This window comes from Rhinolophus ferrumequinum, chromosome 24, assembly GCF_004115265.2.
Source record: "Rhinolophus ferrumequinum isolate MPI-CBG mRhiFer1 chromosome 24, mRhiFer1_v1.p, whole genome shotgun sequence".
NCBI classification, from domain to species: Eukaryota; Metazoa; Chordata; class Mammalia; order Chiroptera; family Rhinolophidae; genus Rhinolophus; species Rhinolophus ferrumequinum.
In genome coordinates, this window is record NC_046307.1 from 21,165,531 (window position 1) to 21,193,077 (window position 27,547).

The window sequence follows — 27,547 nt, forward strand, 5'->3', positions numbered from 1 at the left end:
AAGAACCACTGTTTAAAAGCATCTTTATTTGTTTTCGGACAGGCAAGACTCCATGGAGAAAGAAGGGAGACAAAAGGGGAGAGATTTGCAAGAGAGAACTCATCTGTTTCAAGGATGGTTCTTGCTGCTAAAGAGAACAGGCCTCAGGGGGATCAGGTCCCCTCAGCAAGTCATGCGCAGGGGAGAAGGGCTAGGCATGGCAAGGTCTGGGTTCCATTTCCAGCTCCAAGTAATCTCTGTGTCCTTGGGGAAATCCCAGGTTCACTTCTCTGAGGTACAGCTCAGTCTCCTCATCTCCACAGTGGGAAAATGACACTTACCTTGTAGGGTTTCAGCTAGAATGCTTCCCACCAACCCCGGCCGGTAGGAAGTAACTAACCAGTGGTATGTAACGGAATTATGATCAGCTTTTACTACTTCTTGGAGCCCTTCTCCTACCCCTTTCCTCATATTGTCTGAGCACCAGCACACATACCGAAGCTCATTTCTGCCTCAGCGTCTTGTGTGTGCTGTTCCCTTTGACTGGTATCATATTCCTCCCAAATAAACACATGACTGACTCCTCTCCAGCATTTTTGTCCCAGGTCACAGGGCTGACCGCACTCCATGAAGTTTTCCCCGAGTACCTCCGATAACATACACGCCCCAGCCCCATCTCCATTTCTCATGGTCTTTATAGCACTTGTGAGTATCTAAACTTGTCAGATTCATGTGCATATGTCTCCTTGTTTATTTTCTGGTTCCTGACGAGGAAGAACAGAGACTTTATCAGTATTATTTATTAATTAACCTCGGGTAACAGACCCTGGCACATAGTAGATGTCCAAAAAATACCTGTTTCTCTGAACACTATGGTAGTGCTGTTGATAAAATGAAACTATGTAACAAATGAACACTATCTAGCACATGGTAAGTACTAAATCAATGTTAGGTTTTCCTCCTTGGATGGGTTGGAAGAATGGCTGCTCTAAAATGAAGAAAGACAATTTGGAAAGAAAGCAAGAAAGGGGACAGTCGCCCCAGGCTAGGTTGGTTGAGTTTCTGAGGTCTAGTTCTTTGCCTGGACACAGTGGATGCTTCCCAGGAGGTGAAGGCTCAGGACGTTATTCTAGAATAGAATTTTCAGGAGATGGGGCCTTTTATTTTTATTTATTTATTTTTGTATAGAGGAAGAGGTGGATAGGTGTGATTCGGATAAAAAAGTGGATAGGTGTGATTCGGAGGAAAGGCATCTGGAGCAATAGCTCACAGAGGTCTTACGAATTCTTTAGAAAAACTAAGGAGGAGGGAAAACCAAGTACCATCACAGACTTTTAGAGGAGGTGCCTGGTCCAGCTATTTAGGGTCTTAAGCTGCCAAGAAGGCTCCTGTCAGGGTTGGATGAGCAGAGATGGAGGATCCAGACCCAGTTGTTCCCCATCCTGTTTCGGCCCACGTTCAACGGGGTTCCAGGTAAATTTGTGTATGAAGAAAGGATTCTGAGTTGATGACCTAATTCTTGTCTACCCCGGCATTTTATATGTGAGATGACGGAGGTCCCAAGGCTTAAACAGAGCAGCTGGGACAAATACGGATTGCCAACGGGAGGGTCTTTCCACTGCCCCATACTCAAAAGTGACGGGGCTTGAATTTCATTGACATGTGCCCTAGGTCTAACACCCCAGGGGCTCCAGGGCAAGGAAGCTGGATTCCAGGCTCCTGGGTGGCTCATAACACCAAAAAAAGTTAGCAAAGAGGCACAGGCTTAATAACTTCCATCCAAGACCTGTGGATGTACAGCTGCCATGTTGCCTTGAACGGCTCCTATGGTATGTGCCCCAAGAATGGCTGGGCTGGATCCTCTCCCACCCCCTGTTCTTGGGATGACCATGTCAGACAGATGCATACTAGTGCTCGAGGCCTTGATGAAGGTGGCAGACAGACAGACAGATAGAATCACACTTTCTAGGGGTCCTGGGCTTCTGACTTTACCTTGAGGAGAACCTGAGACTGGAGACAGGATCTTCTCCAGCTTCAAACACCCAGAGCTTCTGAGATGGGTTGGGCTACAGAGGGTCAGAGCGGCTCTACAAAACTGAGGCATGTCATTGATTTTTTATTGTGTATTCAAAGTTCAGTTATTAGTTTTAAGACTTAAGATTTCCCTCCATATATAATTTATATAAACATGTACAGAATGCACAAATACAAACATACGTGTAATTTATCAATGTTTATCAATAAATAGAATTTATCAATTAAAAAAAACAACACAAGTCTTATGTAGGCTCCTGTTTTTCCCAGAACACATTACTGGGAACTGCATCAAAAACGTATATTACCATAAAGCCAAGGGTGCTTTCCTTAGAAACAAATTAGAATCGAGGATCTTAGTACCTTCAAAGCTTAAGCTTCAAATAAATCATAGGTATAACTAACAATTGTATAAAACCAACATAACAACCATCAGTAAAATGTGTAATCCTTTGAAATTATATAATTAAGTTCCATGTTCTATATAATGGGAACATATGTCCTTTACACGCTGATTACACAAGGGGACTCAGTGCATTATAACCTGTACAGGTGGCCCCACTTGTAATTCTACTTTATTAAAAATGTAAACAAAAATAAGGTGTTAGCTAAATAACATTCAACTATAATTAACATTTACATAGACTGTCAGATTAGGAAAAAAATCTCAAAAGTTATTTCATACAGTATCTTAGCAGACTCACAACATTCTTGTCAGCTGGTCATTCATAGTTTGGTCCTTGTTTGAGGTTTTCTTCATGGAATTTATATATATGTTGAATTTACAGGGTAGGGATAATTTTGATGACCCTTTTTCTCCAAATAAGTGTTTACATGGCAAAAAAGGCATTTGAATTTATTCCATGTGACTTTGAAGTTACATGAAGTTAGAATTAGTCCCTTACCAGAATTAGTCCCCTTTTCTCTCTCCCCACTCCTTTACTTCATGACCAACAAAAGCCCTTCAAACAAGAGGGTTTGTAATGTATAAATTTGCAAGGTTGTTTTGTGTGTGTTGCACAACCTGGAGTCACCAAATGAGGAGAATGGATTTGGAAGAGTGGACCCCCAAAAGGTGTTCCCTCGGTATTGTTTTTCAACATAGAAAGCTCATTCTCTAAGCTGGTTCACCTCTTCTTGGTGAAGAAATTCTTGGTGCATCCAAAATAAGCCAAAGTAATACTAAACATACAGAAGGGCATTTTGTGATTTACAGAACGTTTTCACGAAAACCATTTATCGCCGCTACAGCTTTGTGAAGCCGACAGGAGAGAGTCTCTCAGAAGGCCAGAGAGGTCCCGCTGTTACTTCAGGGTCACACAATAAGTCAGCCATCCGCTCAGTGCACATGCTGCTTCTCTGCTGCCCCCACCCCGACCGCACGCTCACAAAGGCAGTGGGCAGCACGGGCAGCCATCAGAGTAGGTAGTTTGGGTCTCATCTCCACGTTCGTGGCTTTGGGACTCAGAACCTTGCTGCTCCCTCTTTTGTACTAGAAAAGGATGATCCTCAAAATGGTGCTTGCCTGCTAAGCCCCAATCTAATAGAGGCAGAGAACGGTGACTTGAAAAAGCAAAGGGGATTGGTCCCGCCAGAGTGAAGGTGCAAGGTAGGACTTAAAAAGCTTTCTTCATGTTTGATGAGAACAGATCCCTGGTTGAATCTGCTCCACTGACCAGCGAGGGCCCCAGGCTTATGAAGCATTTCGGCGTGCTGCAGTATTTCTCAATAGCATTCGGGAGTTCTAAATCACATTTATCTTTAAAGGCTTTTACTCTTCCCTAAGGCATGACTTTCTCTCCAGTAAATTAAGTCTTCACAGGACAGAGGATTTTTTGTGGGTTTTTTTTTTGCATTTGGATGGTTTCTGGGCAATCTTTCCTTCCTCATTCCAGAGTCTCTTTCCCGTCTGGTTTGCTTCCAGAACTAAAGTAAACATCAACAGAAATGGTAGCTGATATTTCTTAAGCAGCGGGAACAAAGTGAGTATGAGAAAATCCTGAGATGCTATCAAATCACAGCCAATATCAAAGTGAAAACCTCCCATGGCTCTGCGAGGTGATGGTGTTTCCTTCCCTGGAATCTTCACTCTGGGGCAACCCGCAAGAGCCATGGACTCAGCTTTGAATGAAGGATATCCTGGTTAATCTGAAGGGCAAAGCTGGCAAGGTCAAGGGTCTAGAAGGCCCAAATGAGGCAGCTAGTTTCTTTGAAACAGTCAAAAGGCAGGCTGGCCATGGCTTTTCGAGGTAGCAGACAGCTGCAGCAGTATCCCATTGTCCTGGAAACGGAGAGGAATCCTAGAGATCCCCTAGTCTAAACTTCAGTTGACATATGTAGAAAGTGGGGTGCAGGGAGGGAAGGGCTGGATCAAGATCTCACAGCATGTTAGGAGTAGAGCCAGGGCTAGAATTTGGGTCCTCCAAGTTTTCCAGCCCCAGAACTGCTTGGTCCTTCCTCCTCCACCGGGGGACTGCAGTGCGTGACAGGTCTCGGCACTGTGAGCTCCCAACAGTTCTCTCCTTTGGGAGCGACAGGGCCTGATTCCAGGATTATAAACTGGTACAGTGGTCCTCACCACAAGCTCACGGGAAAGATTCCGAAGTCTTTTCATAAACACGACGATGCGGCCGGCCCTGCCCAAGTCTCTCTACAAGAAGATGCTGTGCTAGTTCAAGAGGAAGGTGGGCATCTCGGAACACAAGGGCCTCAGGCCATGGCGCTGGGAGGGAGCTGTCTGTCTTCTGTTTCCCTCCAAGGTTGCTGTGGAGACCGTTTTCCTCGGGTATATCTTTGCCCCCGTTTCTTCCTTGGTAAATAAATGGAGCATGCCCCGAAGAGAAGGACATAAGGAACAGCAAGTGGAAGTCTGCGACTGACACGAGGGCTGGTCAGAAGGACACACCTTTGGACCCAGACACCGGGAGGGAAGGATGCTAGTGTCGGGCACAGAACAGGACAGAGATGAGACAGTGAGTCGTTTGAACATAGCTGTGAACAAGCAAGAAATGTGTGCGTTTGGAACATGACTCTGACCGAGACAAAGAGGATGTGTTTTGAGTGTCTATAAGGAGGCACAGCAAAGGAGGCATGGTTAGGGACACCTACGACTGAGATAGGACACAGGGAGTGATCCTGTTTGGAACATGAGTGAGACCAACTAGGCACAGGAAGGGGACAGACTGGGGACAACAGACAGTGTGAGACAAGGGCGAGATGCCAGGAAGAGAGAGTTCTGGGAAATGAAAAATCCCTTCATGGGAGGAATCTCTGGAGGAGAACCCCGAGCAAACAACCGGGCTGTCCTGTCCCCTGACTCTCACAAACGCCGCCTGCTGCAATCCCGGAGGAAAGCCCTGGTGGGCATGGGTGCCTGTTCTGACGGATGGAATGCTCCAGTGAAGAGAACACCAGGTGCAGTCATGCACAAGCAGCAGCTTAGGACCTGGCCCTCTCTTGGAGGGATGGCTGTCTTCTGAGTCACTGCCCCTGGGGTCTAAGTGTCACTGGGCTGAGCAGCCACCAAAGGAGAAGTTGCTGGGGGGTGGCACTGACTCTCCCATTGGCCACCACACTCCACTGCGTCCCTGGAGAGGGGAGAAGATCATAGAACCTCAGCGTTGGAGAGATGTCACAGAGCATCTCGTGAAAGAGCCCACCCAGTGCAGGAAAGCCCCTGTGCCATGCAGATGGGTGGATGCATAGCCGCTACTTGAGACTCTCCAGTGACCAGCCAGGCCATATTATTTTTCAGCAACTTGACTGAAAGGGCTTGTTATTGTTATTAGAAAGAGCTCATTATTAATGTTCAGCCAAAATCTGCCTTCCTAGTGGAACTACTGTGCCCTCCAGGCCCACTTAAAATTTTTCCCTCTACTAATTATATCCTCCAAGTTTGCTGTCTCCAGGCTACACATTTCCATTTTCTTTAATAGTTCATTATATATTATGGTTTCCAGATTGTTGCCCATAAAGGGTGCTGTCCTCTGAACACAATCCTTATTTTGATTCTCTCTCTTGAAGTAGGGTACCAGGAAAGAACACAAATCTACACAGTGAGCCTGACCTATTATGCATTTTTCATCATCCATTTAGTTTACTTCTATGAATATGGTCAACGTTAAGTTCATTTCTGACAATGGTAATATGCTATTGGCTTATCTTGAGCTTGTTGCCAACTTGTGTTCTTTTGATACAAATATTTGTGAATTCCTGTGGTTGGTTCTTCACTACATTGGTGCCGTTTATGTTGTTTGTTTGTGTACTTGAGCCAAACTAGGGCATATTACATTTGTTTCAGTTAAATTTCATTTCACTGGTTTGGTATCATTTTAGTTAATTGAGAGTACTCTAAATCGTAGCAATTTCAACCTTCAAGATGCGATTATTTAGCACCAGCTAGACATAGACTTGAAGTATTTTACAAGCACACAGGAGATCAGATAATCTATTGCTGCCTAGATTTTTCAGTTTACCATCATCTGCCTCTTAGGTCTTCAATCAAGATAAAAAACTGTTGATTAACACGGGGCTAAAACAGAGAATTATGGCACACCACCACAGACTGCCTTCCCAGCAAACAGGTAACAGTCTGTACCTGGAATGGACCTACCCACGGAAGGCTTTGCCCAAGGCCTTGCTGAAATGTCTCTGCCAAGCAGTAAATCTGTCATAATAGATAAAGAAATTAGTTGGCCTGAATTATTTTTTTAATGAAACAATACTGACTCTTGCTCACAAATCTTTTCTAACTGTCTTAGAATTTTGGTAAGTTGTATTTCAAGCTATGAGTCTATAGTTTCCGGAGTCTAGGTTAGTCTCTCTTTAAGAACTGGGACAACATTTACTGGTCTCCAGGCTGTCATCATTTCCCTAATCCTCGAAAGAGCACCAGTCAGAGGTTTTATCAACCAGTTCCTTTAATCCTTTGAGATATAATACAGCTCGGCTCAGCGACAGTTAAATGTTTTCCATCAATCCCGGACAGCAACTTTTTCCCCATAATATTCTCTTTTTTTACCAGTTGGAAGATTATTCTTGTTGCAGCAAAATATGCAAGATTTCTTCCCCAAATAATGAGATCTAACTATTTCTGGGTTTGCTATTTGCTCTGAACATAGCTTTTGACTCATCCTTAGTTATACATTCCTTCTTCCAGATTTTCCACGTGCCATTTTCAAGTATAAACTAACTGGATAACTCAAGATGAGGTCTTGTGTCTTTATATACTCCCCACAACATTTTTATCTGTCTTATTCATTGAACATATCTATTGAGAGAAAAAGAAGGAATAGAAAGGAAGGGTTTCTCATTTCTCATGGGCCATATTCCCTTTGCATCATACTTATTGTTATAATTATTGGTAACAATAAAAACAACCACTCACGAGGGCAATGCCTATGTGCCAGGCACTGGACTACGTGTGTTATATGCATGAATACATGTATTTTTATAGCCATTTAACAGACAAGGAAACTGAGTTTCAGAGAGTTTTGATGATTTGTCCAAGTTTACTCAGTTAATAAATGGCAGGATCAGACCTTCTATTTAGGTCATTGTTGATATCAAAGTCTGTGCCCTTCGTTGTCTGGATATACTGTCACTTCCCATCCTGAGAACTACCGCTGATAAGGCTGGTATTCAGGTACTGCTGTCTCTAACACTTCCTTGTCGCACTATGATGGACTCAAGGTTAAAAGGAGTATATACAAGGGTCCATATTTTATTTATTCTACTTATGGGAAGCTTACAGTGTGGTGTCGCTCCCCCTTTTACTGAAACACAGTGTTACTGGGATGCCAACACAATACTCTCCTGCTACCCCCTTCCGCCCACCAAAGGAGAATCTTTCCCAAGTGGCATGTATATTTTCTGTGATGCAGAACTGGGGAGACTAGATGGCAAAGGGAAAAAAAAAAACACAAAAAAACCCCTGCAAAGGCGGGAGGAAAGTAGGGAAGACAGAGTCAAAGAGGCTAGGTGAATAAATGTAACAAAGAATGAGGAAAGAGGATTGAGACACGGCAGAAAGATGGAGCTAAAGAGAGCCACAGAGTTAGGTGTGTGGAAGGCTCCAGCGCTGTTGAGGAGAATGGAGGAGGTCCTCTGAGAGATGTTTCCAAAGACTGTATTGGCTCTCTCATGCCATCTTTCCAGAAATTCAAGTAGAGATTGAGATTACTGTGGAATTACTGTTGGATGGATGCCTGCCATCACTCCATTTTAGTCAGGATACATCGATATAAGCCCTTGCCAAAGACTGGAGTCATGGAGAAAGAACGACAATGGTCCCCCCTCTGACTCCTTGGAGGACTCACAACCAACTCCCTCTTTGCAGGGCAAATGGGGACTTGAGAACGATGACAGGGTGATCTTGCGTTCTGGTTGGCCCACATCAGTCTCAGTTTACGCTATTGTACTGATCTCATTGTTAACAGTTAACAGTTTAAAGTCATCTGCCTTTTAGGTCTTCATTCAAGGTACAAAATTATGGTGCAATCTGCTGCACCCCAAAAGACCTCCTTCCAGTGCAATATAGATCACACTCAGTGGACATGGCTTTCACACTCAGCAAGCCCCTTTCACTTCCCACTACAAGGTCACCCTACTAACTTAGCAAAGGAAGCAGCTGAGTGCAGTCACGTGAGTAGTCAATCAGCGGACAGGGACCTGGGCTCTCATGCCTTTTGAGCCTCCATCCACGCATGATTCTTATGACTTTGCCCCTTTCCTGTGCCTCACTTTCCCATTTTTTAAATGAGGAGGAGGATTATCTATCTATAAGATCCTTTGCAGCTCTGACATTCTGATTCTATGAGTAGCAGAGATGGTGGGTGACAGATACAGACCTTCTGATTGGGCACCAGCTGTGTGTAGGACTGTTCCCCAAAGCTGTGGGTAATTGCTTCGATTTTGGCTTTTAATATTCTATTGTTAGTATCTGATACTTTATATTCTGTGTGGAGGGAAGAGGTTTCACTGGAAAAACAAGGGGGGTGATTTTTGGATTTGTATTCAAGATCCTGAAAAACCTCAATTTCTGAATCTGTGAAATTACTTTGCAAAACTGTTGAATGTATCTGCGTAGGGTAGGATGGTGGGGGAGGGGGCTGAGATGTCACAACTTAAAATGCAGCGAGATCACAACTATGTCTCCTCAACCATATGCTTGATCAGAAACATTGGCGGAGTTGCTCAAAATCTCTGATGCAAAACATCATTAAAAAGAGAATCTCTGACATTTAAACAGAAATTTTAAAATGCAGGTTCTTGTTTTAATAGTTTTCTAGTAGAAGTCCTCTACAATTTATGAAGCGTTTTTTATATCCTTTTCCACATTTAATCATCAACACAAATCTTTAAGGAAGAAGGGTACAGAATAGTATTCCAATTTTAGAAGAGGAAGGAGGTCAGTGTAGGGGTATGACTTGATTGATAGCTCGGGGCGGATTCAGTGCTATAAACCAGGCATTCTGCTTCTCAAACCAGGAATTCAGTCCATGGGGAAACATGGAAATCATTTGTGTTGTGGGAAGAGTTCTGTGATGAAATTTAGTATTAACAGTTGATGAAATAAATTACCTGTCTTCCAGAATAATAGGAAAAAGGAGGAGGAGGAGAAGAAGGAGGAGGAAGAGGAGGAAAAAAAAGGAGGAAGAAGAGGAGGAAGAGGAAGAGGAGGAAGAGGAGGAGAAGGAGGAAGAGGAACAAGAGGAGGAGGAGAAAAGAAGAATCACTAGTGAAGTCATCTTTCACAAAGTGGTCAGAGACTATTTGTACCAGAATTATCTTGGGTACCTACAACAAATACAGATTCCCAGGATCCACAGCAGACCTCTGACAGCAGGCTGAGGAGAGCAGTAGGGAGAGCAGAAATTTGCATATTTAAAACGTGTTCTCAGATGATTCCTATGTACGTGGGAGTGTGAGATTCCCTGAGAAGGTGGATATCCAGTCATCCTACTCATACCTGAGGCAGAGCTTAGACCCAGAGACTTTGGCAGCAGCAAAGAGAAAGTACCGGAGAGTGGGGAAGGCCAGAGCTGGAAGTATGAGGCACTCAGTGATGCCCCACGAGGGCTCGGCATGGAAACCCTGAAATGCAGGCAAGCAGTGCATTGTAGCAAAGTGGACAAGGGGATATTCATTGGTTTGCATGACACTGAGGATGAATACATGAGAAAAGACTTGGTGATGAATCACGAATGTGAGAAAGCAAAAATGCAAGATTCACATGCAATGTATTTTTAGGTGTTCGTTACGTGATGAAAAAATAGAATGCTTGGGTACAATGAGCTGATAAAAACTAATTGAATTGTCTATAAACAGTGAGCCTACACACTAAGTTACCAGTAAGTTACATTGCTCAAAAGGCAATGCCCTCGATCAGTTTATTTATCTTTAGATTCATTATCAACCAGAATAGAACTGACTCTGGGCAATGCAGTATTTCCCAAACATGGGATGTGATCTACAGGTGATATGCCAATCAATAGGCACAGCATTAAATAATGTGAGTCATAGAAGGGGATTCAATATTTCTTTCACTCTTCCTGATTATTTTACTTTATTATTATTTTAAAATCTTTTTTTAGCTTATGTTTTTTAAAATTTATTTTTCAGTTCCAGTTGACAATATTATATTAGTTACAGTATTATATTAGTTTCAACTGTACAACCTAGTCATGTGACATTTATATACCTTATTGTGGTGATGTTTTTGCTTATTTTAAAGAGAAAGACTCAGTTTGGCCCCACTCTGGCTTTGACAAGTCTCTAATACCTAACGAACGGAGAGCAGGTCTCAGGCTCAGAGAAAGTAATAGGATCCAATTAAATTTTAATAATAGTAACTTACACAAATAATAATTTGCTTTGCCTTCATTGCATTTATTTTTAAATCATCTTCTCTACATGGTTTTGCATTTAAGGTCCTGATACAGAGTTTCCTTTAAATATATTCATTCAGAGTAAGAATGTGTTGAAGGACAAATAATAAGTTTATAATAGCATGGGTGGAATTGATGATGTGGTAAAAATTGTGAAGGTAGCAGGCAAGTGACAAAAGCCCCTATCAGAGAGACAAGAAAATGGAATTGCAGAGACCATGTAGTGGCAAGGATACAAAAGCAACACATCCATAGGGTGGAAGCTATGGGATCCTAGGCCAGGGCTCTTTCTGCTACTTGCAGAAAGGACCCCAAACAGCTGAGTGTGTACAGTTTGGAATACCTAACCTTGTGGCCTTGGGACAAAATGTGGCTCCTTAAATCGAAGCCTCAGAAAGGTCCATGTTTCAACCCTCCAAAGTGCAAGATCAAATCAGTGGTCATAGCTGATTTTAATACCAGTGCAACTGCTTTCCTCCTTCTTAATATGCACATGCAACTAAGGTCAAATTGATCTCCTTGTGAGATTTTTTTTTTTCTATTGTCTACCATCGTTCCTAAATGACGAAAGACTGGAACTTTGAGTCTTTGGGGGATCAGACTGTCTGCCTGCTTTTTCTGCTTAACTATTTCTATATGATAAAACCTAAAAATATGTAGGAGAAAATGCCTTAAAAGCATGGATCCATAACAAAAACAGCCAACATTTACTGAGTGTTTATTATGTGCCAATTACTGTGCTAAGTAAATCACGCAGTAGCTCATAGACTTTTCACAACAATCCTACCATATAGGTTTTATTACGTGCAAGTCGAGTGGAATGAGGCCTAATAACTTGCCCAAGTCAAACATACAGGGAGACTGGAGGGTGTGTCAGGTGCATGGAAGTACTTAACGATCCTACAGCTTCCAAGAGAAAGAGAAGCAGGTGGTAAGAAGAGAAAGGGATTAGTTATTACTCGGAGATCGAGGGGGCAGGCATCAGGAAAGTTTAGAGAGCTCGTATTGGAACCATGCCTCAGAGAATGAGTTGGCTTGTACCGGGCAGGAAAGTCAGAAAGAGCATTTGAGGCAGCAGAAATAATTCAGAGGCAGGATAATTCACTATTTATTTGGGGAAAATGGACCAATCTTGCATGCTTATTGCACAGGGAGTTAAGCTGGGGAAGAGTTGAAGGAAATGAGCTGGAAAACCAAATTGGGTCAGGCAAGATGGACTTTATATGCCCTTCACCATCTTCCTACTGCAAGTCACACTATGTTGCTCAAGGTTATTCTACTACAACTCAATCCAGCTAGCATTTACAGTTTAAAATCCCACGTGCCTGTCTGGCCTTTCCCTCCTCTTGAATGATACATGTGAAATAGCTTCTCTCTCCATGATTATATTGTATACATAGTCCCAAAATAAAATCAGAGGTACAAAAAAAATTATAATGTGCCACCCTGTCAGGGATGGTCACCCTAAAATCACCAAATATGTGAATAGCCATGAATACAATCTTACAACCCCGTCTTTTGGAAAGCCATGGATGAGCTGGACTGAATGCAGAGGAGGTTGCATTTATTGCATTTATTTTTAAATCATCTTCTGGTGGTCTGACTGTGTGTGTGTGTGTGTGTGTGTGTGTGTGTGTGTGTGTAGGGGGTGTCCACAAGAGTAGAGCTTGAACCATCAGAATGAAGTGAGATGGTAAAATCTTGACTGTGAGCTCCTTGATGGCAGGGATCTTGCCTGTCTAGATCCCTGTTGTATCCCACTTTCTAGAATAGAACTTGGACCATATTAGGCACGTAATAAAAGTGAATGGGTGAATGAATAAATGAGAATGTGGGCTAGGAATTCTGAGACTTGGATTCTGATCTTTGTTCTTTTGCTGATATACCAGCATGATCTTAAGCAAACATCTTAAGCCTTTGAGGCTCAATTTTCTTGTCTGTAAACTATTGGGTTCAGCAGTCTGTTTCAGCTTATTCCTAACAAGACTCTAACAAATAACCCCATGGAGGGGCCATAGGATGTTCTGGCAGGATGGGGTCAGTGGTCACGATTCTGTGCACACACACCCCCATATGAACATCTGTTTTGATCAAAGCAGTTCTACTTCTATTGTTCATAGTTCCACGTAAGAGTCTATTGGAACAAAATAATTCTACACCTCAAAAAAAAAAAAAAAACGTTTAAGAACCACTGGGCTGCTAGAGTTGTTACCACTTCTAGCTATAAAACTCTAAGCTTTGATGATGCTAAGATACAGGGAAGTAAAATTTAATCTAATTTTGCAACAACTATGGCTATTCAAACAATAGACTGTCTTGCCTTGGGTAATGATGAGCTACCCCTCATTGGGAAGAAAGATAGACAACTACCTACCAGATAAGTTGTAGAAGAGATAACTGCAAAGGTTGGGATATTTGACGAGGTCACTTCTGAAGCCCTTCCCAGGCCTAAGAATCAAAAGTTCTGCATTTTTTCAAGAGTTTTCAATGAACTGACAAGGAGCATAGTTTAGTGGCTAACAGCAAGGGCTTTGAAATCAGATGAACATGGATTAGAATTCTGGCCCTATGACTCATCAGATATAAAACTTTGACCAAATCATTTAATCTCTCTGTGTCTCAGTTTCCTCATCAGTAAAATGGGAATCATAACACCTGCTCCACAGAGTATATTAAGATTCAATGAGATGACATATGGAATGCACCTAGCTTGATGCCTGGTGTATAAACCAGTGCTCAGTAAATGGTTGATGCTAAGATGAAAATGAGGAAGGTGAAGATGGTCATGTCTGGACCAGGAAACCAAAGCCAAATTATTCCTAAAGCAACTAGTTACTATACATGATAATCAGATATTTATGTACATATACGTGTGTATACCTTTGTAGGTATATATATACACATTTAGTATATGTGTGTGTATTCAAATATACATATTCCTTTTCCCAAAGTCCTTAAAGCATCCATAAATAGAGGAAAAAATTTCATTATACCTGCTTGCAAAGGAAATAAAAGTCAGAAAAGGATAAAAGAAACATAAACAGGCACCAAATATGTTTGTTAAGTTTATCAAAATATAGAATCACCCGTTTCTTAGAGAATAAAAACCTCTTCAAGAACAATTCTAACTGTGAAATATTTCTAAGAATCTTGTTAAAAATAACCTAAAATAGTCATGGAAATGAGAAAAGACAGTTCTGAAATCATTTCGTGAAAAGCAAGTTCTTAGCTCTTTGGTTGACAATAACCCAGAACACACTCCGTTGGTTTGTTTCTATAACTAGAGCCATTCTATTGGGTTTCCTCGCTCAGGGGTTGAAGATGATTTCCCAATAGGATAGCAGCTAGAACTTTCTGGATCTCTCCTTCTCTACAGTCCCCCTTTCCTTACAATTAAAGTACTTTCCCCCTCTCCTTCTGAACTAATTACTCAGGAACTATCCTGTCCCTTATCAGGAGGATATTATGGTGATTTTGACACCAAACATTTCCGTTCAGACCCTGTGCTGACAATGAACCAGTGTTCCAGGAATAGAAGCCTATACTAACCTATGTTTCTGACATTTTGCCTTTAAAAAATGATGTGAAGGACAATGAGAACAGACTTTATCAATAACTTATGTGTCCCAGGCTCTATATGTACAGGTAACCCCCGTATAACACGGTTGTTCGGTTCCTAAACAATGCCGTGTTATGCGAATCCATGTTATACGAAACAAAGAACTAGCACAAAAAAGAGGGTTAGGTTCCAAAAATTTAAAAAAAAATACTGTTATATTTTTATAATTAAGAGAACTACCTTTGTTAAAGCAATTTTCACCAAAAGTATAACATGAATGTGTATTAAATAATGTTTCTTCGTCATCACTACTAAGGACCATTAACTGAGGGTGTTTTCTTTTTGACAAGGTAGCTTCATCCTCTGAACTTAATACTCCACGAACAAAATGGATTTAAAATCCTAATAAATTTTAAAATTCTGCAGTCAAATCTGAAACGACATGCACACCTGAATGAAAAATTTCAAATATCTTTTGCTTTTAAAAGCTCTTATTACGCTCCATGTTGTTCGGGGATTTCTCTAATTCTCAAACTGTGTTAGAGTGAAACCGTGTTCTAGTATGCCATGTTGTATGAGGGTTTCCCCCAGTTCTCGAACCGTGTTAGAGCGAAGCCATGTTATAGAAGTGACGTGTTATACGGGGGTTACCTGGACAGTATTTCACATAACCCTGACAACAGTCTTATGAGGCAAGAACCAGCTTTACCTCTATTTTGCACAGGAAGAAACCTACGCACTGAGAGGTCAAGTAACTTGCCCAGGATTACACAGACTCAAAGTGGTAGGGCCTGAAGTCAAACTGAGGTCCATCAAATACCAAGTCCTGTGCTGCTAGCCATAACACTAAACTGCCTCACCAGTCCTCTGCTTCCTCCTAGACTGGTATCCTGCCTTGTTCTTTCCCCAGCCTGAAGGCCTGGTCCTAACTCTCTCTCTGTGAAAAGGGAAGACCGTGAAAACCAGACCGAGGGCATGTTTTTTAATCCCAACCCAGGGCTCTGTCTCCCTACAAATTGTTAAATAGCGATTCTGTTCATAGTAAGGCTTCAAACAACAGACATTTATCCTGATGGCTAGATATGACAATATTTTCCTCAAACGGAATCTCAGGCATCAAATCGGCTGTGTACCACAGAGCATCCATAGAGGTTGAGGAGGTAGTTCTTGCTTAGATGTGTCTAAATTTCTTACCAGCCACAGGCTGCCAGATGACTCATAAAGCAAAACAAAAATGGACCCTGAAATTGACAGTATCACCTCTGCCACATCTCTTCTCACCATAATCTTTCCAGAAGCTCTCTAGCTTCAACTGTTATGCCGGCTGAAATAGGTTTTGCTCTCTCATGCACTATGGGAGGACTATCGCGGTTCTGTGACCACACAATCACAAAGGAAGGGTCTGAGACCATCTCCTTCAATCTCCTGGCCCTTCCTCAGCGATGCTGACTTATGATCAGTCAATGCTTCAGTGACTGATGGTCAGTCAACACTTCTATGCGACTGGTGGTCATCCGACTTTCTTCTTCCACTTTATTAGGAACTCTCTAGGAAGACAGTCCATTCCATTGTATAGTAAAATATGTATTCTTAAAATCTCAATCCCTTGTCCCCATCTCTCTCCCTTCGGACCATGCAGAACAAGTCAATTCCCTGTTTTCCACAACAGCCCTTACAGACATAAAAAAAAATAAATAAATAAAAGTTATTATCTGGATCTTCTTTAAACCCTAAGCTCAGCAGCCCTAGTTCCTGAGGTTGTTCTTCATATGTCATGAATTCCACAAAGAAAATCCTGGTGTTAACCCTCTTCCGGACACACTCTAGTTTGTCGACATCCAATAGAAAAAGAAGCTTTATGACTTCCATGGGCCAAGAACCAGCATCATTGCATTGCGGACTACACACTCATGTACACGGGGGTGTGGTTTTTCTGGTGGCTCTCTTCGTGTGCTTTGGAGGCGATTCCTTCCTGAACAGCTGCTCTGACTAAATTGGGACGGCTGTGTCCCTGCCAAGTACATGCTGTAAGAGAACAAGCTCATAGAGCCTGCCTTGTGGAAAGGGCTTATCTGCAAGGTTACTGCCGGCACTCTAAACACAGAAATTCAGGGCCCTTCCTACCAAAAACAACACCAATTGCCTTCTACAGGGTTATTTTTTTTCCCCTCTTCTTCTTCTTTTGTCCTGGAAATGGATGTGGATTAAGAGGGGCCAAATGTTACAGGGGCTGCACTAAAGTGGGCAGATAAAATCGTTTACACCTCCTGGCATTGTTCAAAAACCTCTCCTGCTGTCTGAGGGCAGTGGCAAGGAGGGTCTGCGGTGCAAAGCCCAGAGAATTCGTTTAAAGCAAGCTTCTCAACCTCAGCACTATTTTGAAATTTGGGGCCAGACAATTCTTTGAGGGTAGGGGGTTGTACCATGCATTTTCAGATTTGGAGCAGCATCCCTGCCCTCCATCACTAGATGCCAGGCACCTCCACCAATTATGACAACCAAAAATGACTCTAGACATGCAAAATGTGCCCTGGTACACAAAATGGTCCCCAGTTGAGAACCATTGGTTTCAACACACACTATCTCACTTGTTTAAGACACGAAGCTAGGCCTCCACTTGAAGCATTATCGACTTCAACTTCCCCATTTTATTGGTGCTGAGAGAGAGGATGGCTGCTTGGTGATCATCTCTCCAAGATTAGAAGTAGGAGATTAGAAGACAGGCTTTTTTCTCTTTCTACTGCACCAGTAATTCTCAATTCTGCTGCCCATTAAGAGCTCCTAAAACATGCATTTCTGGTCCCCACCTGGACCAATTAAAATAGAATCTCTACAAGTGCAACCCAAGCTTGGGATTGTTTAAGAGTCCCCAGGTGACCAGTGTATAGCCAGGGTCGAGGGTCAGAGCACCACACCACACAGCCTCCATTCTGGAGCTCGGATAAGACACCTTGGGCATCTCTGAACTGGGTGTTGTTTGGGGATTTGCCCCGCAGGGTGGCATGCACAATCCCTCTGTATTGTGGGCACCAATCTCAGAGGGCAAGCACACAGAACCTTAACACCCAAACAACAGGAGCACCTGCAGAGCCAAAGTGGGAAAAATACACACAGAATATACCCAACTTGTTTGATACAGTTAGCATGTTTTATGTTGGGTCAAGGAATTGCCTACAGGTAATTTAAAAGCCAGAAGTCCCAATAACAGTCCCCCAACCGTCCGGCACAGGGCATAATGTTCCCAGGAAACAAGCTTTTTCTCATGTTAGTTAAACAATTATTTATGCACAGTGTGATTCATTTAATTTAATTCATTTCTGGCTTTTCTTCTAGCAGAGGGAGCTCTGCATTCCTTGTTTAAGGAGCAGTGTTTAGACCACAGAGATTTCTATCGACTCATTTATTAAGAGACGCTAATCAGGAAGCTGAGAAAATAACTGGAGAAGGTTGTTTAACCAAGATATGAACGATGTTATGCATACAATTATAGTAACAGCAACTGTAGCAGCTTCCGTTCATTGAGTGCTTTCTGTGTGACAGGAGCTGGGCTCAGCTCTGCACATATGTCATATCATACTGAACCTTAACAGAAGCCTTAGGAGACAGGTTCTAATATTGTTCCCACTTTAGAGATGAGGAAACAGAGACTCAGAGATGTTTGGTCACATGCTGAAGATTATGTCAATGGTAAATGACAGATCTCAGACAGGATGGAAACCCAGGTGTGCCAGACTCTAGAACCTACAAGCATTGTGCTACACGGGGTGGGAAGCCCCTTCGGTTATATACCAAAATTCTTCCTCTAAGTCAGAGGCAGGGACTTTTCTTGACAATATGTCTCAGTGGAGGGGATGATGTTTGGGCCCCAGCACTTTTGCCTGGAAGTGGGAATCCCGGAGGGCAGCTTAAGCCACTAGGTTTTTTGCAGGTGCAAACAGCACTAACTTTTCTAATTCTGAGTATTCGGTGAGGCAAGTGGAGCTCTCCTGATGTTGTTATTCTACTGTTTTCCTGGCATGATCATAAACAAGAACACTATTTTTTGAGAGGCTGCTTTAGTTGGAAATTGGGGCAGGACTGGGGACAGGGCCAGCTTCACAGTTGTGTGACCAGTGCAGTCACACAGGAACCCAGAGCTTGCTTTAATGCTCTGCTTGTTCTTGCCTTGAAATTCTTCATAACTTTATTTTTGAACTTGTGAAGTCTGAAGGGACAATGGAGCACGCACATGAGCAGAGGTGATGTGTGCAATATGTTCCTTGTTGTCCAATCACATTAGCTATGGCTCATGAGCATGGAATCCTGGCAGACCCACGATGCATAGTTTAGAAGACTCAAAGCAAATACACGGTAAACACATTATACATATGAAGCATTTTCCTTTCTTCCATCATCTGTTGGCAGCTTCTATAACATGCTTGCTTTGTATTCACTTTGAGTCTTGCCGATTTCCATGGGTTCACTAGAATTCTGGGCTCATGTTTCATATCAACACATCTGTGACTTAGTAATTGGGAATGCTGACAGCCCCGAGAGGCCACGTTTTCCATTTGATCCAGAACTTGCCAAATGCAGAAAGAAGGCAGTGATGTTCTAAGAAACAAGAACCACCAAGGAACCGTATCAAGTCTTTTCTCACTCGTGTTGCTTCCCTGTATTAGCCAAGCACTTAGGCTAAAAATACTGACATAGAAAGAAGGGATAAGAGGGCAACCATGGCTCCTTTCACTTTCAGTCCTTCTTTACTCATCAGTAAGCTGAAGGTAGAATGTTAGTAGTATGCGTGTGTATCAAGATGTGAAATAAAAACAGTTGCATTAGTTTTGTGCACTGTCTGGTAAAAACAAATATGGAAGCATGTCTGAACTACAAAATAAAATTTGTGCTAGTTGCAGAATTTTGGCGATTTCACATATAAGTTTAACGTTCCTATATGTGCATTTAAAATTGGCATTGTACAATATAAAGATGAATGATAGATTTATACTAATAATGTACAATTCTATTTTATTTTTCTACTGTAGAAAAGGTAAAAAGCAAATAAACACACCATGACATGACAGGTTGAGAGAAAGACTGCGGATGAAAGAAAAAGGTTTTATATTTTAATACTTTTAACGGCAATTTTTTTCCTGCCCTTTGAACAAAAAAGGTCCTGTATTTTCATTTTGCATTGGGCCTGCAAATTATGTAGCCAGCCATGGAGGAGGTTGGGGCAGATAAGGCAAGGTCACCCTCATCCATCTTTGATTCACCCAGATTAAGTCTTCTTTGGCTCAAAACAATCAGGTAAATGTTGAATCCAATTGCAACCTCCAAAGTTCAAGGTAAAGGCCGAAAAATGGCTTTTAAATGTCACACAACTTTCTAACATTAGCAGAATACTCCAAGGATCTAAAGTAAATCAAACCTAAATTATTTTTTCATCCACGGTAATCCCCCAACCCACAGTGTGTAAACATTCATTTAAAAGGGGAATTCTGATGTGTTGAAATTAAAAGTTGGCAAGTGGTTTCACAGTGAAAAAAAACAACTATTCCAATTATGGCATTAATAAATATTTTCAAAGTAGTGAAAACTTATTTGGGTATATATCGTTCAGGTGAACAACAGGGCCTGGTAAAAGCATCCATTCATTCAACCAATAAATGTAATTAATTGATCAATATGGTACATTCTAGGGGAACTTTTAGGCATAACATGAATATGTTACCTGTGCTTATTACTAAGAGTCTGACTGGAGAGATAGATAATAAACAAGAAGAGAGAAAATAAATACAATTATAAATTTTGATCATTGTTATTTATAAAGAAAACAAAGGGCAATAACTTGGAAGAATTTTTTTTCTTCTACAGTTTTTTGTGGGAGCTTCATTCTCATTGCCTCTTTCTTACTCTCCATTTTTCTCTATCCTCGTATTTTCCTCCTCTATTCCATATATAAATCTGAACATACTAGTCTTGCGCGTGGAAATGTCAGACAGGCTTACATAGCACATCCACTAGAACATCGGTTTCTTTATTATTGAGCTTTGGTTGATAAGAGGAAGTTTGAGGGAAAGTGTATAATGCCTCCTTCCAGAGAGAAGACTCCCATAGCTCCAAAGCTGTTCTGTCCAATAGAACTCTTTGTGGTGCTGGAAATATTCTACACTTCTGCTCTCTAATCTGATAGCCACCCACAACATGTGGCTACTGAGCACTTGGAATGCATTTAGAGATGATCCTATTGGACAGCATAGCTCTAGGGATCTCCAAATCAATGGAAAACCAGTTTATCAGGGTTACTGCAGGTGGATAATGGAGGAGGGTAGCAAAGAGCCAAGTTAAGTAAGACAACAAATTCTTTGGAAGTGCTTTCAGAAATTCTCAGCCTTCTCAGGAACTGGGTGAGTATCCTAGGGTTGAGCAAGGTCTGAACTTGGGGAACCAGGGCAGAGATCTAACCTGGCATGATAGTAAAGAAAACCACCTCTAAAGCTAAGCTTTAACAATCGCTGCTTCTGTTACCTAACTTATCAACACTCTGTTCTTGTAACATGATTATCTCTCCCATGAGGACAGAGCTTTGCAGTTAGCAAAGCAATTTCAAATCCATTATCTTGTTTGATTTTCACAATGAAGTAGTGAGAAAGGCAGGACAGGGATTATTTACCCAAGAAGCCAAAACTGGAATCCTCAGCGGATTTCACTTAAAGAAAATCTCTATTCTAGGGTTACCATCAGCACCCCAGTCCTTACTGTGTCTTGGATCATAGGGGCTAATCTTCACAGAGACAGTTAAACAGAAGAGAAGCTAAGCCAGGGGACAACGGACAGAAGCATTCCTCCTTCCCCTTGTCAAGCCTCACAATGTTTCAGGTACTTTACTAGATTCTCAGGATACAGCAGTGAATAAGGCTGGCAAACTCCTCAGCATTTATCCAATGGACAAAGAACTCCAGAGTCAAATCCCCAAAGAACCTCAAGACAAATCAATATGGCTTGTTCTTATCACCAGTCATCCATATGGTGACAGTCTATATCAGGGGTGTCTAAACTGCGGCCCGCGGGCCAACTGCGGCCCGCAATCCATTGTTAATTGGCCCGCAGCAAATTCCAAAAATATATTTAGTTTACTTAAATAAACCAGGTGAGGCAATACGTACTTCACCTCGAGTGAGTGGCCCGGCTGTTTGTGTACTTTACTGCATATGGCCCTTGGTGAACAACGTTGAAAAAAGTTTGGACACCCCTGGTGTATATGGTTGCACTATGCCTCCCAAGTGGGGAGTGTCAGTTGGCTTAAAGAATGATTGAGCTGAGGCAAGCTTCCAAAGGAATTTTCTCCCATATTTTCCTAGTTAACATCAGATTAAATTATTACTCTCTAAGAGAGTCTAAAAGAACCTAAGAATTGTGTGTCCTAACCCTGAAAGCACAATCAACGCCGGCAAACATTGGACGGTTCCGATTCATGAAAGTCCGGGATTGTGGTTCTCAAAGTTTAATATGCCTAAAAGTCATCTTGGAAAAACATCATTTCCCCTAATCTGCCCCAATTCAATGACTAGCACCCAAGATTCTGTGTTTTCACTAAGCTGCCAGGTGATTCCAATGTGAGTGGTCTGCTGACCATACTTTTAAGGGAAAATGATCAAGAAAAATAAAGGCTACAAATAAGGGGACACAATTATGTTCTCCAAGCCTTTAACAATATTGCATGGACAGTAATGGAAGAAATTGGGATATTTAGCTTTTAAAAGAAGAGCCTCAGAAGGGACATACAATTAAAATATACAGAAAGGGTTATTTCAATAAAAAAGATGTAGCTGGGTTTTATCTTGCTCAAGGCACTAGGGCCAGTAGGGAGAAGACTTTTAAACTCTAGAGCTGCTCAGCCATTGAGAAGGCTCATGAAGTAGTAAGGTTCTCTCATTGTAGGAATTCAGTAGATGTTAGATGACCATCACCAGTGATGACAAGGAAACTGTTGGTTAGTAGCAGTCAACTACCATTAAACCTGTGCACAACTCCAGGGATGTCCACTGTACCATGATTACTTGTTCATGTGTCTCTTTCCTCAGTTAGGATCTGAACTCAGTAAGACACCAACTCTCATTTGTCTTTATATCTCCTACCTCATACACAGTTTCTGGCACATTAGAAGCTCAAGTTCCAGCTTGAGCTGGAACCTGGGCTTGTGATGAGTTTCCTGTAATTTCTAAAGAAAACGTGGATTTTATAGCAATATCATCTGGATTCACAGAGAACTGCTGTATGCCAGCTCTTCTCTGTAGGAAAGTTTTAAGGTTTCCCTCAGTAAATGTCTCACATTTCTCAAGTAACTTTAGTTATTGCTTCTGTGGATGGTAGTGCTTTTCCTAATTCCCGTTCTAATTGGTTATGTCTGAGATGTAGGAGTCTAGTATCTAACGTCTGGAATTCCTTGTGAAATATCTTAGTTTTTACAGTTTATGGAGGATTTTCCTGGTAGGTGATCATATTGTTTATGAATAGTGGCATATTCACTCTTTCCCCGCAATTTTTACACCTCGCATTTCTTTTTTCTGCCATTTGGGTTTTGCATGTACAACGTTGAACAGTAGAGGTGACATGCGATCTTTGTCTTATTCCTGACTTGAGTAGGAAAGCAGACGATGTTTTCTCATTTGGTTATTTCTTCCCTTCTCTACCATTATGTTTTACGTGCGTTTCCTAGAGTGATAAAAGTGACTCCTATAAGACTAAGAGAGATATTGGTGGGTGAGGGAAACCACTATAGAGCCAGGTTAAGGATGTGACAAGGAGAGAGAGGCCAGCTCCAAATTCACTAAGAATCAGTTCTCCAACATGATGAACCTCTTAGAATCCATTGCCCACATATGGGCATCATGCCTCTTTCTCGTATGTGTATACGTATGCATATAAATTAAAAGTGACCAAAGAAACATTTATATGACAGTAATTCATGTTTGGAAACTATTTGTAGAAGGCTATGTAGCCTATATATCTAGAAAAACTACTCATGAGCCAACCAAATGGTATCTTCACTTCTTATCCAACAGAAAACCAATGACAGCTATATACATCTCTGCTACGGTGTACATTAGTACAATCTGAGTGATCAAAGTCCTGTAGAATGTCTTGCAAATGCATATTTTATTTCACTGGCTACCCATCTGCTTGTTTAATGATAAAATGTTATGTAAGTCCAAGGGCCATAAGGATGGAACCTATTAGTTTAAACCACTAGAGCCAGATTAGCCTGTGTTTTATTTCCACCTGGAAAAATGAAATTCCACTCTTTTAGAAAGACTTTAAGAGGAAAAAGACCCCACAATTTCAGAGCGTGTCATGACCTGGCTTTCTCCAATGTAAATCTTGGGTTGAAGACTAAGTCCTCTATACTTTTTAGAGTCTCAAGAAAAATAATTTAAAAAACAGACGATTTTCGATTTTGAATGTTTTAATCTTTCATTAACCTGAAGAAAATCATGAAGACATTTCATCAGCAAAAGTGTCTTGATCATTTGATCATCTACTATTTTGTAAAGAGTGTATAAGGGACTATATGGTACATAAATAAAAGAAAGCCATGGTTTCTTTCTACCCTTAAGGAATATTTGGTCTTATTCCTATAAGAAATAAAGAATTTAAATAAGGAATTCTATAGTCTAAATCAGCATAAACACCAAGAAAAATAGAGGCTAGGGGTAGGAGTAGCAGAATAAAATCTGATTTTACTTTTGATGGTATAGGTTTTAGATTTCTTGAATTCATCTGAATTTGATGATATCCTGCTTGTGGGATTTTTAAGAAAAATGTAAATTTTTCTTATGTTAATACAGTTGATCTGGAGAATTAATTGTATGGCTTGTTAATTTATTCATCAAGAGTTTAAATTCCTACTATATATCAGGCAACAGATTGGGTATTTGGTATGTAGCACTGAATAAAACAGGCAGGATTCCTTTCCTGGCATGGCTTATGCTCTAGTGGATTCAGGTTTCAAACAAACAACCTTCTCTTCTCTGGATAGGCTGCCTCCACTCTGATAAGATTCTCCCCCCCACACACACACAGAGACAGAAAAGTACCTCCCACCAACTTTCTGTACTTTTCATGACCTCATGAAGAAATGCAAGGAATATGGTATGGAGAGTACATCCATAAGCCACCTCCAAACTGCAGTCTCTGCTTTGCAATCACACTGCAGATTTCCAGAAACAGCAGGGATAAAACAGTACAGTATTAGGCAAACAGAGTTTCTTGGGCTGCGCTAGAAGTCCCCCTCCCCCAAACTCTTTCTGTGACTGTTCCTATGGGAGAAGGCCACCCAGTTCCAAACAAATGACCTAGCAAACACACTGCTGGAACACACTCTGTAAGCTGCCGACAGCCTACACGCAGGCAACTGCTCGCTTAAATAGCTCAAAACTATCTGGCACCCACACAGAGGTTCTTGTACACACATTTGATGCTTGGATCCTTTCTATGACACTCGCTAAGTCATAATAATTAAGAATGCCAGCTTATAGGAGTATCCTTGGAGGCCCTTCCACCAGCTGGAATCTCAACACCATACTAGGCTTTACCTAGAAGTCTGCTCACACTGTGAGCAGAAAATTGAATTCATGCTTCTGAACAGCCCAAGGCAAAGCGTTTATATTTCACAGCAATTCCTATTTTCTCTTCTTTACTTCCACATGCAAATGAAAAGTCCCCAATTTTCAGCTGCTAGAACAGTTGAATACTGTCACAACCAGGAGAATCAGGTGCTTGTCTCAAGGAAGGAACTGCTCTTTAGAAATTTCTGTGCACCTCAGAGCAAAGACAAAAATGTCGTTGACAGTTCATCTTCGCTACAGGATGAAGGTACTTATCACACATGGCTTTTCACAGCTGAAAACAACACTAGATCAGGGTAGCCAGAAAATTCTCAGGGTTTAGAAAGAGGCATCATGACTAGTCACTGAACATTCAATTCCAAAGTCACTCTTACATCCATCAACCTATGTGACCTTGGGTAAAACACTTGACCTTTCCATGCTCTTTCATATTCCATTTCCTTCCTCAGGCTGTTCTCTCTACCTGGACTGGCTTCCTTGATATCACTTCCAAGTCTCAAATTCTTATAAAATGCTGTCCGGTGAAGCCCTCCCTGATTCCCTTAAGCCAAATCAGCTTCTTTCTTACTCCTATCCCCATTCTCGATCGTCCATACCTCCATTATATCATTTATCACATGGCATTATTACTGCTTATTTATCATCCTGTTTATTTTAGTTGATCATGTTGTTTTATGGCCATCTCATGGTATTAGGCAATACGCAATCACTCCTACTCCTACTAATATTAATAACATTATTAGTAGCATTAGGAGTATTTACTATGTGTCAGACCTTACGTGAATACATTATCTCTAATTGTCCAAGAGCCTATGAGATGGATATTATTATTTTTACTATTTTTTATAATTGAAGAAAGTAAAACCAAGACGGATGATACAAATGGCAAACAGTGACACCAGAGTCAAAATAAAGTCTATTTTACCTTAAAGCCCATGCTTTTCACCAATATCCTAAAATACTACCTGTAAATAATAGATATTTACTAAGTGCTTATTAGATGTCAGGCTCTGTACCATATGTCTACATACATTTGATGCTTGCAAAAACCCTGTGATATTGATATCGTAATTATGATCTCAATTTTTTAAAAAGATGAAATAAAGGTTTAGAATGGTTAAATGACCTCCCCAAGGTCACAGAACTATGGAGACTGGATTTGAATGTAGGTCACTCTCCCCTAGAGCCTGAGCCCTTACCCGCTACTCTATTCCATGACCAAATGGTAGCTTTTCTTTCATCTTCGTAAACACTACACAGGTTTTCAAGAATAACCGTTCTGGAAATGGAAAACGGGAGAGTTACCCAGTTTTCTGAGTTATTCAAATAACGAGATCTATCAAGCCCCTCAGCACTCACCTTAGCACATGGGTGGATCCATTAATGGTTGTGGTTGAACAGGGGACAGTCTGGCCCAGAATGGAAGGTCTTCGGTAGCGCTCATCATCACAGCAGAGGATGATGAGGAAGGCACGTCTAAAAGACTTATTCAAGAAGGCGTAAAGAAAGGGGTTCAATCCAGAATTGATATAGCCGAGCCAGAGGAAAGCGGTCCACACCTGTCCAGGGACAGTGTAGTCTACGAACGGATCCACAATATTGGTGACAAAGAATGGAGCCCAGCAGAGGCAGAAGCAACCCATGATGATGCACAGGGTCTTGGCCGCTTTGGTCTCTGTCCTCATGCGATGAGTGCTATGCTGGTCTGCCACCTGGGGTCTGCCCTCTGAGGGGGCTCCTGCCCGTTGTAACATTTGGATCTGGTGGGCGTGCTCCTTAGCTGTGACGTAGATGCGATAATAGGCCAGCACCATGAGCAGAAACGGGATGTAGAAGGCCACCACAGAACAGGTGATGGCATAGGGCTTGTTGACCATGAAGATACAGTACGTAGAGTTGGAGTTCTGATGGAACTTCCTTTTCTCTATCTGAGAGTTGGAGGGAGAGAGGAAATGAGGAAGAGAGAAGGGAAAGGGGAAGGAAAAGTAAAGAGGAAAAAGGAGAAGGGAATGAGGAAAATCAAAATAAAAAGAAAAAGGATGAAAAAGAAGCGAAAAGGAGAAATGGGAAGGTAGAAAGAAGGGGAGGGAAACAGGAAGGAAAAGGAAGAAAGAATAAGGAAAAAGGAAAGAAAGGAGGTTTATCAGTACAGCTGTCTGTTTTTTTATAAGCCTAGAACCTTGATGGTAGAAAAGGAATATGATCGTATCCCAGGACTCAGAGGGCTTATCTATCCACAAGGAGCTGTGAATACCCCAGTGAAGAGAAGAAATAAAATAGGGGCACTATCACTCCTCACTCTATCTACCAAACCAGTAGCGGGTTTCTGCCTCTTTCTCCTTCCCTGTCTACTTCTACACAGTATATCTGGCAGTAAAAGTCTTCGAACTGTGTGGCTAACTTTCTTTAAGACTGTTTTGGCTATTCTTGTATCTTAGCATTTCCCATATAAAATTTAGAATTAGCTTATCAATTTC

General features: G+C 41.5%; 1 protein-coding gene across 1 annotated transcript in view; it reads right to left on the minus strand.

The window, feature by feature from the left end:
* Positions 1-2,217: 2,217 nt before the first annotated feature.
* Positions 2,218-27,547, minus strand: part of HTR4 (5-hydroxytryptamine receptor 4) — a 124,488-nt gene continuing 99,158 nt past the window's right edge. Inside the window, exons 6-7 of the mRNA XM_033095699.1 lie at positions 26,430-26,998; positions 2,218-5,600 (exon numbers count right to left, since the gene is read on the minus strand). Of these exons, the coding sequence (XP_032951590.1) occupies positions 5,510-5,600; positions 26,430-26,998 (660 nt within the window). The 3' untranslated portion in view covers positions 2,218-5,509. The remainder of the gene's footprint in view (positions 5,601-26,429; positions 26,999-27,547) is intronic.